At 40.1% G+C, this 14,983-nt stretch overlaps 1 protein-coding gene across 3 annotated transcripts in view; it reads right to left on the bottom strand.

Moving 5' to 3' along the window:
* Positions 1–3,513: 3,513 nt before the first annotated feature.
* KNG1 (kininogen 1) overlaps positions 3,514–14,983 on the bottom strand; it is a 31,220-nt gene continuing 19,750 nt past the window's right edge. Inside the window, exons 6-11 of one of the 3 annotated variants that reach the window (XM_006761961.2) lie at positions 13,872–13,956; positions 12,826–12,998; positions 6,724–6,831; positions 6,520–6,606; positions 5,318–5,395; positions 3,514–3,750 (exon numbers count right to left, since the gene is read on the bottom strand). In XM_006761961.2, the coding sequence (XP_006762024.1) occupies positions 3,670–3,750; positions 5,318–5,395; positions 6,520–6,606; positions 6,724–6,831; positions 12,826–12,998; positions 13,872–13,956 (612 nt within the window). In that variant the 3' untranslated portion in view covers positions 3,514–3,669. Of the gene's footprint in view, positions 3,751–4,163; positions 5,396–6,519; positions 6,607–6,723; positions 6,832–12,825; positions 12,999–13,871; positions 13,957–14,983 lie in introns of those variants that run through there. The other 2 variants (XM_006761960.2, XM_015562779.1) reach the window with 2 other exon arrangements.

The following is a 14,983-nucleotide window of genomic DNA, read 5'->3' as shown; positions in this document are numbered from 1 at the left end:
GTAAACAACCTGCATCCCTATTTATAATGGTCTGGCCCTCTAGCAACTTCAGCATGAAATTACAGCTAATTTGCCTACAAACGTCAGGTGATCATAATAATCTGGCCACTCAGTGTAGAGCGAGGTTTGCAATCTTTTTGCTGGTGGAGCGTTTTGCCTTCAATTTACATAAAATGCAACACCAGTGAAGTACAATGAAACAAAGTGTGCCTGTACTTTTGCCTGAAAAGTGTTTTCCTATTTGTCTACCTAGGAAAATTCTCAATATATAAATCAGTTGTGCTGTTTTAAATCAGGCCCCTGTGGCATAGGCATCTGTGGTTACATGAGTGGACTCTAGTCAGAGACCTGTGTTCCATCCTTCCTCTCCTAATGATACTTGCTATGTGATCTTGGTCAGCTGATCTCACTTCTCTGAGCCTCAGTTTTCGTACCTGTAAGATGGGGTATCCTGATGTGATAATGTGTATGCGATCTTCATATGGGGTCCGGCACACAGCAAGTAAGCAGTACATGGTATCTGCTACTATTCGTCACGTCAGTGGTTTTGACCCTGACCTGCACGTTAAAATCAACTGCAGAACCTTTAAAACATGACTTAATAGATCTGGAGTGATTTCCCAGCAAGGTATTTTTTAAAAGTTGCCCAGTGATTGAGAACTGTAACACCAGCAGTTCTACAATATGCCTTAGAGCGGCAGGACCAGCATCTGCTGGGAAATTGTTAGAAGCTCAAATTCAAGCCCCTCACCGCAGCCATATGGAAGGAGAAGTTCTGAGAGTGGCCTCAGGAATCCAGGTTTTATCAAGCCTTGCAGGACATTTTTTAAAAATATATTTTATTGATTTTTTACAGAGAAGAAGGAAGAGAAACAGAGAGTCAGAAACATCTATTAGAGAGAACCATTGATCAGCTGCCTCCCACTGGGGATGTGCCCGCAACCAAGGTACATGACCTCGACTGGAATCAAATCCGGGACCCTTCAGTCCGCAGGCCGATGCTCCATCCACCGAGCCAAACAGATTTTGGCCTTGCAGGAGATTTTGCTGCATGCTCAAGTCTGTGAACCACTGCACTAGATTGTTAGCTAAGTGAAGGCATGAACTAGCCGTGTTTGTCTTGTTCAGTGCCCCATTCCTAGGACTTACCACTGTGCATGTGCAAATTCAGTTTACTTCAATTCAATTCAATTTTCTGTGAAGGCACTGTGCCTTGGCCAGTCCTTGCCCTCTCAGCTTGCTTACTGACTCCCAGACTTGATTCTTTCTTTCTGCTCTCACTGCATCATAAGCACACCTCTACCTCGGGTTGTAACCTTTATATATGTTTTTATGTGTCTGTGTCCTCCACTCAACTGAACAGCCTTTACTCATTTTCTTAGGAGTTACTCTAACGCAGTTGCATTGCTGGACCTGGTTCTGTATTTGAAAACAATGGACTGTGTTTCCTGATGTAAAATGATGGGGGCGGGGAGTCTGGTGTGTCAGTCAAGGTTTAATCAGGGAAGCAGAACAACACTGAGTCTTAGGGTATAAGGATTTATCTTAGGAATTAGACCTTACACCGTTCTGGGAGGAGCTAGGGAAGTAAGATCCAGGGTAAAGAAGTAGGAGGATCAAAGTTACTAATCAGCCTTCCCCAGGCATTGGTGCTGTAGGACAAGACAGAGATTTTAAGGAAATCTGGACAAGCACATCCAGCTCCAGAGGAACTGTGAGGGGAGTTAGTGAAGAAACCCACAGAAGGCTGTTGCCCTAGAGCGCCTCCTGTGGCTGTAGGTCAACATGGCCAGCGGTGGGGGAGAGAGCTACTCTCCAAAGAAGGAAGGATGAGGCCAGGCCTGAGCTCTTGACTCTGTGTCCTCACTCACTGCATCTCACTCTGTGACTTTCCAAGAGACCTCACTCTGCTTCATTCCATCTTCTTGTTCACACACAAATGTCTCCTTTGAACAAATCTAACCCAGAACCATACAGAAAAGGGGCTTCTTGGACACAATTCCTGTTTAGTTAAGTTGACCAAAGCTCCCAGTTGGTAAATATTACTTAGGTAAAAAAGCTGGTACATTATTTAATGTTACTTCCCTGTTAATATGGCAGGTGCCACAGATATTGCAGTAAATGAAATAATTTGAGGTGGGTCCTAGTAGTGTTTTTATATGCATTTGCATAATGATTTCATATGCTTATTCAGTTGTTGAAATATCTTAAATTATGTGCATTTGGGGCCAGTCTGGTTGTTAGAGTTACTAGGAAGCACAGATCCGCTTTCAGTCTCCTTGTTTGTGTTAATGGCATTACTATTCCATTAGGCACCGAGACTGGAAAACATTGGTCATCTTTGACTTATTCCTGTCCTTCACTTCTCATATTCAGTAAATAATTCATTTATAAGTCTTTGAAAAAGTAACATAGTTATGTTCCAGTAATGCAACAATAGCTATCCTTTACTGAATGGTTGCCATGTGCTAAGCATTATGGCAGTTAAGGAATTACCTCTTTTAAGTCTCACCATACATCTATGATGTGAGCATATTATTAACCTAATATTTCAGATGAGGACACAGTGATGTTGATAATTTAAGTAAATTTCCAGCTTTTGGATGCAGGCTGCCTAATAGCCAATGCCAGTGCTTGACTCTGTCATAGTTTACCCTGAGCAGTATTCAGAACAGCATCAGACACAATAAGATATTCAATAAGGGTTTCTGTATTGAGATAATGATCATCTCAGATTCAGAAATGTGTTTTTGTAATGCCGACATTGATAATAATACCTCATGGTAACTTGGTGTAATGAAGTTCAGAAGATCTGAGTATGAATGCCAGCTCTGTCATGTAGTAATTGTGTGACCCTGAGCAGGGCACTGGGAGCTAATTTCTTCATTGTAAATGCAAGGTGGTCCTGGGGACCTCAGAGTTGTTGTGAGGACTAAGTCACACACCAAACAGAAACTGTTTAGCATGGTAAATGGCTCCAACAGGCACTCAGTAAATACCTATTTCAGAAAATTAAAAATCCCTTATCACTTTTGATTCTATTAGATTTCTACTTTTTACCATTATTTGAATGAGAAAGATAATTTTAATTTTTTTAAACTTCTTTGAGGTTTATATTTTTTGCTAGTGAAAAGTTGATTGGCATCCTATTAACAAAGAATTTTTTTTTTGTTTTCTTTTTTGGTAATTATCTTGATCCTAAAAAAAAAAATAACAAAACAAGACAAATCACTCTTAATGTTGGGCTGGCAATTAGGAGAGAGGAAAAAACAGGAGAGAGAAGAAGAAGGGAAGGTAGAGAGATTCCTTAGATTGCTGATGGAAACATCACCCACAAACCCTTGATTTAGAGCCATGATGAGGTCCTGGTGGTAGGGAAGGCCCACTTAAGGGATCCCCGCCTGTTCCAGAGTTGCACTATGAGACTCCATGGTAGAACGTGCTCTCTGATCAACTGGACTTTGCTGCAGGATGGGTGTGGCTGAAAGCAGACTACTGTGAATGAACCAGGAGTGAGAACATTAAGATCAAACTTTATTTCACCCAGAAACAGAATGATAAAATGGCATTCTTCTCTATTGACACTATCCCATCTTCTTGTCCTTCCATTCAGGGCTGCTGACAGGTTGCTGGGGCTATTGTCCCAGGCATGGAGACTCTGCCCACTGGTCAAGAGACCTCACTCTCAGATGTTGGCTCTGCCCCTGCCTCCTGAGGTCGGCCCTTGTACATGCAGGGCCTTAGTTGCTTCTGTAATTATAGTAAAATGCTGTTAATATGGTGTTATCGTTCAACAAGAGAAGAGTGAAGCAACCAGGTGACAAGAGGAGACTTGTTCCTGACATCATTGGTTCTTTATTAAAAAGTACAGATAATATTTGAAATGGAATAAAAACTCAGAGGCTTAAATGCATCCAATAACTTGAAGTAGCAGTGGCACATGCACAAGGGACTATAGCTGTTTAAAGCCCTATCCTGTTTCACTAGCCAGAACACAGCAAGGATTATGAAATGCATGCTTCCCTCACATTAGAAGCAATTGAAAACCATCATATTGTTCTTTTTTTTGTAAAAATCAGAGCTCTTCAATGTCGTAGCAAAAAGATGAATCAATGATAAAGTGTGGCTGGAGAGGCATTTCCTCAGAAAATCAATTAGTTTACTTCCTTCTGTCCCCACTTTGGCCAGTCTGTCTTTCTTGTTGTCCCTCTTTGACCTCTGGTAACTTTTATTATTATTTTTGCCCTATTAAGAAGTTCAACATACAGTCTCTTGACTTTCCTTATTTTCACATGGTTTCAGGGAACAGATGCCACAGTTTATTCAGAATGGCAAGAATCTTTGTATGACAGTCGATGACATCCATTCTAAGGTACATATTTGTTATTAGAAAAGCAAGTTGCAGTAGGCCATAGGCACATTTGTTTGTCCATTTTCTGTGCTAGTTAAGAAAACTCATGAGGAAGACTCAGAAAGAATGTAGAATCCTGCACACAGTTTTGTGTTGTCCATAGAAATTGAATGTGTCCCCATTGGGAGTCTCACCACTTCTCTCTAGGCTGTTTGAAGCTTCATGGCTTTTGGTGCATTATATCAGGGTATTTGGACAATGGTGAAAGGGGATGATGAAGTGTTAAAGAAACACCCATGGCTGCATACATTAATAAAAAGCATCAGAGAGATCAAAATCATGAAATTCTTTTGTTTCCACAGTTGGATTCATTCCATTAACTGGCTTCCAGGGCCGTCCAGGGCACTTAGGGGAAATTGTTTCTGGGAAATCAGGTATCAGGTTAAATGAAAGGCTATTGGGCTCTATCTGGATTTCAGGGATCCAAGAATCATCATTCTCTGTGGGAGTTGGTGGTATATTAGTCATCATAGCTGCAATGAGATCTAAGTCCCGAAATTCAGGAAAGGCAACTGCTACACCTGACGGGGCTAGGGAGGGGAGGGATTTTGGCCTTTCTGTCTTCTCTGGTGTCTGTGCAGATGTAGTACTATCTTCAGAAGAACTTGTCCTCCAATCATTGTGCTTTCCATTCTGTTTTCCTTTATTTTTATGTTTTTCATGGCCATGACCATGCTCATGTTTAGGTCTATGGGCGAGGCCATGTTCCCTTTGATGTCCATGGCCATGACCATGTCCCTTTTGGTGCCCATCGCTTTGGTCATGCTCATGTTTATGGCCATGGCTATGCCCATGTTTTATTTGCTTTTCATGGCCCCAGCCATGATCATGAGCGGGTCTTTGTTCATTGTCTGAATCCTGCTCTTCATCTTGTACAGGTGCCATGGAAGTGTGGGGTGGACTTACAGTTGTTCCTTCTTTTGTTTCCGCCACTTGTACTGATCGGAAAGGTGAAAAACCTGGAGGTCTTTTCAGCAATGAGGTCTAAACAGGAAATATTAAGATGAATGGATTACTGTGGAAACCACACTCTCAATGAAGAAAGAAGGGACTGAGACCTGGCAATGCTATCTTGGTTTACAATGGAGCAAGTCTTTAGCCAGGTTTTAAATGCTATGTTAATATTGCAAAAAAGATGAGAACGAATATCTTTTCCTCTTTAATTGATTTTATAATTTGTGGATATTTCTTAAAAATTCTCCTCTAAACTGGAGAGGTTTTTCTTCATCTGGAAAAATTGGGAGGTTGTACTACATAATACCACGGCACATTATTTATTAATTGATACTGGTTCTATTAGCACAATTACAGTTTTTATACCAAAGACCCTAAATGGCTTTATGGACTGAATATATATGCAGCATATGCCCTCAATTATTTTGTTGGGCTGAAACACATTGGGACATGTTTACAAGCTTGAAAAGCAGCCTTTATATAATGTCTGTGTTAAACTACATATATACCTATACAAGGCAAAAGTCTAAATCAGAAAAAAAAGACAAGAGGCAACTCACATTCAAAATCTGTATGATTTCTACCTACATTTCACTACTGGTGAGAACAGGATGCTGGAGGCAGTGTCAGTGGTGCAAAGAGCATGGTCTTTGAAGTCATATAAGCCAGAGCCTAGTTGTTAGCATCATGTGAACACGGATGACTTTGATTTGACCTACACTTGCATCCGTGCACCACTAGCTTCACTTTTCTCATCTCTAAAATAGGAATAACAGAAGCACCTGCCTCCGAGAGTTGTCAAGAGAAAAATATGTGTGAAGCCCTCAGGACAGTGCCTGGGACAGAGCAAGCACTTGATCATGTTACTATCCATTTCAGGATCTCAATTTGCTCTCCACAGCAGGGGCTGCCCTTCATTAAGAGAGAGCCTCCTGAAGGATGGGACACTGACAATGGGTGAAAAGTGATTAGGGGACTGACTGTTGTTTTCCTTTCTAGACATAAAAAAGAGAGGTCAACACAGAAATGTGAGAGTTCTCTCCATTCTAAAAAGATAGTCCCCCAATTCATTTAAATAGTGGTTCATTTTCAACCCCAAATAGGACTTTGCAGAATGAGCAAAATTTACTCAAGCTGACTAATTAGAAACATACCTTTCCTACTGATTGACATTTGACAGTAGGGTAAATTTTACTCTCCCAAGGTACCACATAAATATCAGCAGTGCAGCTTAGAATTTCCTATCCATGAAAACAAAAGCCAAAATAGAGAACAGTGTTAGTCATGAAATATTTAAACATGTATAAAATATCAAATAGATATCCAGGGAATAAGTAGAGAGTTGCATGACTACTCACTCCAAGTTTATTGATCTCACAACTTTCAGTCAACTCTTTATTACTTTCCTTGGAACATGTGGTTTCCCTGGCCGTGAACTCAACAAAATATTTTGTTCCAGCCACCACCTGAAAAATTAATTAGCACAAAGTAGAACCTTCATTAATATTATATAATAAATGATATGTTTTTGCTCTAAGGGATCTTAGGGGAGAATATTAAAATTTTAATTAAACACTGCTCAAATGAGAGGTATACAAATAAAGTACAAATATTTGACAACTAAACTCTTAGTTTGTATGCATGTGCAAAATATTTGGCTGTTGGTTGGTCTTGTTTCCTTTTGTGTAAAAGGAAACAAGGCTACAATTTTTTTTTTATACTTTCTGAGTTTTATTATTCAACAACATTCAAGCGCTCAAGTAATAGAATCTAAGAAGAGTAGGAAGAAAAATTTAAACATTTTCTTTAAGTATGCCTTATTGACATGCCAAGTCTTGAATCAGAGAAATACTGAGTTAGGGTCACTACAGAAATTGTGGGTTAAATTATGTGATTAGGAAAATTCTTTGGATTTTGTAGTTTGCCTCTCTTAATTGTCATATATTAAGAAACCACTTTAATCTCTATCAATAGTTTTTTAAAATGGTTTTTTAGAGGGAGGGGAAGAAGGAGAGAGAGAAACACTGATCAGCTGCCTCCTGCAAGCCCCTTTCTCGGGATCAAGCCCACAATCTGGGCATGTGCCCTTACTGGAAATTGAATGCACAACCTTTTGGTGCTCAGAACGATGTTCAACCAACTGAGACACACCAACCAGTACTCTAGCAACAGTTTTAATCTTTATACAATGCTGTGTCCACAATGCGTATTCTGTGGCCCAATTTATTTATTTATACTGTATAATAAAGAGCTAATATGCAAATTGTCATCACGCCCTCACACCCTCACACCAGAGCTGCTCAGACACTCAACACTGAGGAGAGAGGAATGGTGACCATCCAGGCACCAATGAGCTCGTGAGAGAGGAATGGGGTTCTGCCAGGCACAAGTGAGGTCCGAGAGAAGAATGGGGACTAGCCAGGCTGTGGCCCAGAAGAGGGACAAGCTGCCTGCCCCATGGTCCCAGGTGTCAGCAACTGCTCCTGTGCCTGCGGCCTGGGAGAGGGACAAGCCTCCCGCCCTACAGTCCCAGGCACCTGCGGCTGCGGCCCAGGAGAAGCCACCCACCAATGGTCCCCTGTGGCTGCGGCCAGCCCATGTGAAGCCAATCCAGGTCCTGGGTGCCTGCGGCTGGCCAGAGGAAGGGAAGTCTGGGTCCCAGGTGCCTGCTACCGGCCAGAGGAGGGAATCCTGGGTCCCAGGTGCAGGGTGTGGCAGAGGTGGTTAGGGGCGATCAGGCAGGCAGAGGTGGCTAGGGGTGATCAGGTAGGCAGGCAGAGGGGTTAAGCACAATCAGGCAGGCAGACAGGAGAGTGGGTAGGAGCCAGCAGTCCAGGATTGTGATAGGCAGTCGGACATCCCCAAAGGGGTCCCAGATTGGAGAGGGTGCAGGCTGGGCTGAGGTACACCCTCCTCCCCCCACCGTGCACGATTTTCGAGCACTAGGCCTCTAGTTTTTATATAAAAGAGGCACACTTTATTTATTTAATAAAAACTCATGCTTTTTAAAATGCACTTACTTCAATAAAATTGCACATATAGCTTTTTAAAGGTCATTTTAAAAATGCCATATCTTACATCTGTTACACTTAAAAAAATATACTTGGTAAAAATGACTTTAAATTGTACGTTAAAAAGTTAGTTGATATGGTGAATTTCTAGTCCAAGTTATTCAGTACTTAATTCTAGGATCTAAATGTGTGTGTGTGTGTGTGTGTGTGTGTGTGTGTGTAAAGAATACATGAATATATCAATTGACCTGGAGAGATGACTATTATTTTTTTTAAATATATTTTATTGGTGTTTTTTTTTTACAGAGAGGAAGGTGAGAGGGATAGAGAGTTAGAATCATCGATGAGAGAGAAACATCGATCAGCTGCATCCTGCACACGCCCCTACACTGGGGATGTGCCCGCAACCAAGGTACATGCACTTGACCGGAATCGAACCTGGGACCCTTCAGTCCACAGGCCAACGCTCTATCCACTGAGCCAAACTGGTTCGGGCATGGCTATTATTTTTAAAAATGAAGTTCCAGCCCTGGTTGGTGTGGCTCAGTTCGTTGAGTGTCATCCCAGGCACCAAAGGGTCCTGAGTGTGATTCTCAGTCAGGGCACACGCCCAAGTTGCCGGTTTAATCCCAGGTGAGGTGGGAGGGTATGAAGGAGACAGCAGATTGATGGTTCTGTCTCCTCCCTTCTTCTCTCTCTAAAATCAATAAAAGTGTATTAAGAAATAAAATAAATGAAGTCACAGGGTGATAGTAGAATCTTGTTTGAAAAAGCAAACCACAACAGTCTTCCCTATCTCTGTGTTTTTTAAAAGCATGGAAAACGTGTGATGGGAGGAAGAGAGCAGGAGAATAGAGTCATAGGAAGAGCTAAGCTCCTCTCTACTTTTTCTGGCATTGATCTGCTGGGTAAACATGGTTACATCTTTAAGAAAAATTTGATGCTTAACTTTTAAGACTCCAGGTATAGGTGTAAATGGGGAGGAAGGTTCTAAGAGGGTTATAGGGTCTATATTTTGGTGATCATAAGTTTTCTTGCTCAGTTTAGAATATATCTTAATCCAATTTTCTGTAACAATAATGTTGATCAATTTAATGTTGCCTAAGAAACTTGACAATATGTGAAACAAACCACAACTGATAGTTCAACTCTATTCAAGATCAAGAAGAAGGAATTAAATAGATGTAAATCTCCCATTTGAGGGCCTCACGATAGCATCTATATTGCCGTTATTATCAGGTGTCATTCTTTTCAAAAGTCTTCCCTGCTCAAACCCATCCTGCTCAACCTTTGTTTTTAAAGTAGAGATAACCACATAGCAAAATAAATTTCAAATGTGTTAACAATTAAAATTAAAGAAATAAACTCAAAAGATATAAATATGTATCCATTAGGTCTCAGGATGAAGAAGGCCTTTCTTTGGTGAAAAAGAGGAAGAAAACCTAAATGGAGAAAAAATGTCTAAATTTTTCAGACAGAAAGGACAACTGATTCTCAAACATTACAGCAAGCAAAATAAAAAAGTAAAATCTGGGGAAAATATGGCATAAGATTAATATTCTTATGTATGTAAAGCCCAACATGAAAAAATGAACAAAACACATGAACAAGTATTTCAGAAAAGAAGTTAAAATGGTCATTAAGCCAGAAACAAATGACCATCTTCACTAATAACCAAAGACAAAAAAACAACAACAATGCAACAGCATTTTTAATCTTCCATATGTTGGTAAAGATAAAAAATAGAGGTGATACCTGGTGTCAGCCATGTTTGGGAAGCATGCAGCCTCAGCCACTGTTGGTAGGAATAGAACTCAAAGCAAGATGATCAAGGTCCTATAGCCAGGTGGTATGAATGTCAATTGGCATAATTGCAAATAGTTTGGCAATTTGGCAATTTGCATCAGAAGTCTTAGACATATACATATGCCTTGACATTTCTAGTACTTTGTTAAAGGAAAACTTCCCGAATGTACACACACAGATCCTTGAAGTATATTCATCTGAGCAAAGGCAGGGAGGAATATGGACAAGAGCGGGGACAGTGGCGGCAGAGGCAGGGAAAAATAAACGGCCTGTGACAGAAATCACATCATTTACATGTGCAAATGGGGAATTTAAGAAATATTTGGCATCTAAAACCAGCTTGAAATGGACATGCATCCAAATAGGAATAATATGGAAAGCCAAGGCAAGGCCAAATCTGTAAATTAAATCTTTGGCAAAAGTTGGTCATTTGGCAAATTAATCAAATGGTAAATGGATTTCGAGTAACTTGGCTGCTTCTAGTAGGGCTTCCTTGAATAATCATGTCAGAACAGCCAAATTGTTCTCATTAAATGTAAAAACCAGTAAAGATTCATCTTTTGTAAGTAAGTTTGAGATTCTCACCATATTTCAAATTGACTTAGCAAGTGAAGGAATGTCAGTTCCCTTCAATTAGCAGCATTACCTGTTGTTCTCCTGGCATTCTTAGCATAAACAAATACACACCGTGCTAGAAGGTTAATTCATTAATTTACAGAGAACTGTAAGCACTATGGAGACTAGATAGTCATGTATAAAATGAGTGATTCTTTCTTGACAGCAAACATCTGATATGCAATATATGGTGGAGTAGAGGGTATTCCTGCATCAAGAATAAGGGAGATGCACAAGAAAGCAGAAATATGAAGTGAGAAGAAAAGCTGACATATACAAGAATAGCATTCGGGGGTGTGGATGGGTAAGAGAGCAACCAAAGGACTTGAATACATGCCTATAAGCATAACCCATGGACACAGACCCTAGTGGGGTGAGGGCATATGCTGCGGGGTGGGGACGGGCGGGGAGAGGTCAATGGTGGGAATGGATACATATGTAATACTTTAGACAATAAAGAATTTAAATTTAAATAAGGAATATCATGTATTGGTGTACCATGTGAGTACACCACTAACATGGGTCAATTGCCCGTGAAATGAGGGAGAAAGGTTGTGGTGTCAGGGGCAGGAATAAGTGCCTGAGTAGGAGAGAGAGCCAAGTGTCAGCTTTGACTTATTTTAATACCATTTGGTTAGGTTTCCCCTGCAGTAGTGAAACTAATACAGGAAATTAGAAGATGAAAATAAACAGCCCATTGTGCCATCACCTAAAACCACCACTGTGAATATTTGGAGGTATTTGTTTCCTTTCAGCATTGTTTTCTGTACTTTTTATAACACACCCAATATAGTCAATTTTATGGCCTCTTTTTTCCCCACTGTGTATTTTAGCACAAGGCATTTCCCACATCAAGAACTCCTCACAAAGATGCTTTAAAATTGCTGCTTGATACTCTATTTTAAGGATATGCCAGACATTATTTGATCATTTCTATATTATTGATCATTTTGACAGTTTGCCATATTTTCTTTTATAGTTAAAGCTGCAATGAGTATCATGTCTATAAAGACTCTATTTTAAATTTCTAGAAATTGAATTACTGAGCCAAAAGTATGAATTGTTATAATCGTAGTACCGCTCCTCCCCCCGCTACCCCCCAATCAGATTATGTTGGTTTGCTGAAACAGTTTGGTTCTATTTTGATTACTTTTGTTGTTTCTATTTTGTTTACATTTAAGGAGGCTGGTTTATAATAAGAATCTGCCCATGAACAGATTACTCAGATGCTGTTAGAGTTGGAAGAATTTGGGGCTCTTCTCACCCAGCCATTCATTTTACAGATGGGGCCACAAGACTGAGTGAGTCTAAATGACAGCCCAGGGTTACACAGGGCATGAGGGCTGGTGCTCTGGTAGAACTGGGTCTCCTGACCCCACACTAAGATGCTCCTTATCTATTGACAGGGCATGGAAGGAAAGATGAAGCCCTAGGTGTACGTTTGTGGGCTGGAAGGACACCTAGGCAGGGGGGAAGTGACATGGAGGGGAGAGTGTGAAGAGAGTCTGGGTGATGATAGACACATGTGTCTGATCCTAAGGCACTAAGTGATGCTCCAACAAGAAAGGCAGAGAATAAGAGTAGCTTTTTCTTGACTTACATTTTATTAATTATATAACAGTTGCTAGAATTTATATAACACTTTAAAGTTCGAGAAGATAATGTATTGACATATATTATCTCTCTTTGTTTGTTCCATTTATTTATGAATTCACTGGTTGCTTCTTGTATGTGCCCTGACCGAGGATCAAACCTGCAACCTTGGCATATCGGGACAATGCTCTAACTGAGCTACCGGCCAAGGCTTGACATAAATTATCTTATATGAATCTCACCCCAATCCTTTACAGACATAAAATGTTCTAAATGACTTGTCCAAGATCACATAGCAAGCATGTAGTGAGGTTGAGACTTGACATTCAATTCCTTTTACCAGGTATACTATTTCCCCACCCAAGATCAGTGGCAATATTAGTAAGCAGTTTGCATATAGACTATATCACTATCTTTGTAGCTCAATTTACAGACCTGTGATGTTGCTCTGTGCACATTGTCAATCTTGAAATAGAAAGTTGCATTACTCTCTGCATTAAGTTTTGTAATGGAATGTGTCAGAGCCTCCTTCAGCCTTGGGCTGTCGACAGGAATCTCTTTGGGGCAGCCACGGCAATGTCTGGTAGGTGGTGGTACAAAATCCTCCCCTGAAAGAAGAATCAGACTTTTAGTCAGTGTGTGTACTGAAGGAGCTGTCTAGCTTGGTACCTCTTCTGCGCATTGGCCAGCACTCATTTATATGGGGCCATGTGCAGCCTAAAGGCCAGTAGTGAGTGGGTAGAGGTTGTCTGTGTGACCTTCACCTTACTGCCTGCCCGCTTTTCCTCTCCTCAGAGTCAAGGGCATTTAGGGAAACCTTCCATCAGAAGGTGTTAGTTAGTACACCTTCAATATCAATGTGCTGCACTGTTCCTAAGTTTTTGCATTTTTGAAAGAAAGTGTAAAAAAGCAACACTTAATTTAAAGGAATGATTCTCTAGTGGGAAAATTTTAAGTCCTGATTCTGGTGAGCAGGGAGCTTCAATGATGCTTCTCACTGTGGAATGTATGCAAATATCTTCCTTCCAAGTATGAAAAAAGCCAACTCTTGGTATAAGAAACACTGGTGTGACCATAAACTTGCACTATCTCGCTTTTCCCCCATTATAACATGCAGGAGGAAAAAGGTATTTAATTGGAAGAACTTATTCTGAGTAATTAAATAGGAGATACAGCTTCCCCAATTTATAACACCTGATGTAGTGACATCTTATACACAAGGAAGACCAGCTGACATTGCATCTGGAGATCAGCTTTGCCCAAAAAACATTAACCTTTCCTTCTGTCACCATATTCCCTCTGACCACTTGCAGAGCAGTCCTAATGGCATCAACTACAGCACAGCTGTGCAGAAATGTGGTACAGTTGTAAAGGTTGCTGATTAAATCATGGGACCTAAAGCACAGTTCCTATAAAAACACCTAGACAGTTGTCTGGGGTGAACATGTACTACTAGAGGACAAGCATGTATTATCGCATACCTGGTAAAACCTCACACTTCTGTGTGAAGGAAGCAATTCTTAGCTGAGGATCCATGTATGCAAAATCTGTACATTCACCGGAATCCTAGTTTTAAAGACATAAATAAGTTAAAAATGTTTTTAAGAACTTTTAAAGTAAACAATTAATAATATTAAATATAGGATGTTGACTTTTCATAGAAAAAAAAAAACAAAAGCAAACCTAATCCCATTGCAAAAGTGAATAAGAAACAATTAGGTATTAGCATCTACAATGATAAAAGTATTTTCACAAACACATGCAATAAGATGACCAGAATACCTAGCGTAGAAATAATAATTATATAGCCCAGGCCACATGGCTCAGTGATTGAGCATCAACCTGTGAACCAGGAGGTCAAAGTTTGATTCCTGGTCAGGGCATATGCTCAGGTTTCATGCTTGATCCCTAGTGTGGGTTCTGCAGGAGACAGCTGATCAATGGTTATCTCACTCATTGATGTTTCTATCTCTCTTGCCTTTTCCTTTCCTTTCTTAAATCAATAAAAATATTTTTTACAAATAACATATTTGAATGGGTAAAATTTCTTTTAGAAAGACAAAGAATTCCAGACCAGCCTGCGTGGCTCAGTGGTTGAGTGTCAACCCAGGAACCAAGAGGTCACATTTAGATTCCTGGTCAGGGCACATGCCTGGGTTTTGGGCTGGATCCCCAGATTTGGGTGTGTAGGAGGCAGCTGATCAATGATGTTCCTCTCTCATTGATATTTCTAACTCTCTATCACTCTCCTATCCTCTCTTTCTAAAAATCAACAAAAACATTTTTAAAAAGAGAGAGGCAAAGACTTCCGTATTAAGTTAAAAACAAAATTAAAAAAGGGCTTCTGTCGTGAGTGGCACACGTAGAGCAGCCTGATTTCTCTATGTGCGGAATCGACATCAAGTTAAAAACAAAATTAATGTATTACATTTTCAAGAATAATGTCTTGTAATATAAAAGATAAAGGTAGATTACACATAATGGATGATCAAAACTATATGAAGCAAATATAAACAGAAAAAGGATCTAGAGTATTAATATTGGACAAAGTAAAATTCAGGGTAACAAAGAATCTCATGAAGGTAGTAAAGAA

Source organism: Myotis davidii, unplaced genomic scaffold (genome assembly GCF_000327345.1).
Source record: "Myotis davidii unplaced genomic scaffold, ASM32734v1 scaffold3158, whole genome shotgun sequence".
NCBI lineage: Eukaryota > Metazoa > Chordata > Mammalia > Chiroptera > Vespertilionidae > Myotis > Myotis davidii.
The sequence above is the reverse complement of the archived record's forward strand: the minus strand, read 5'-3'. Positions and strand labels throughout refer to the sequence as shown.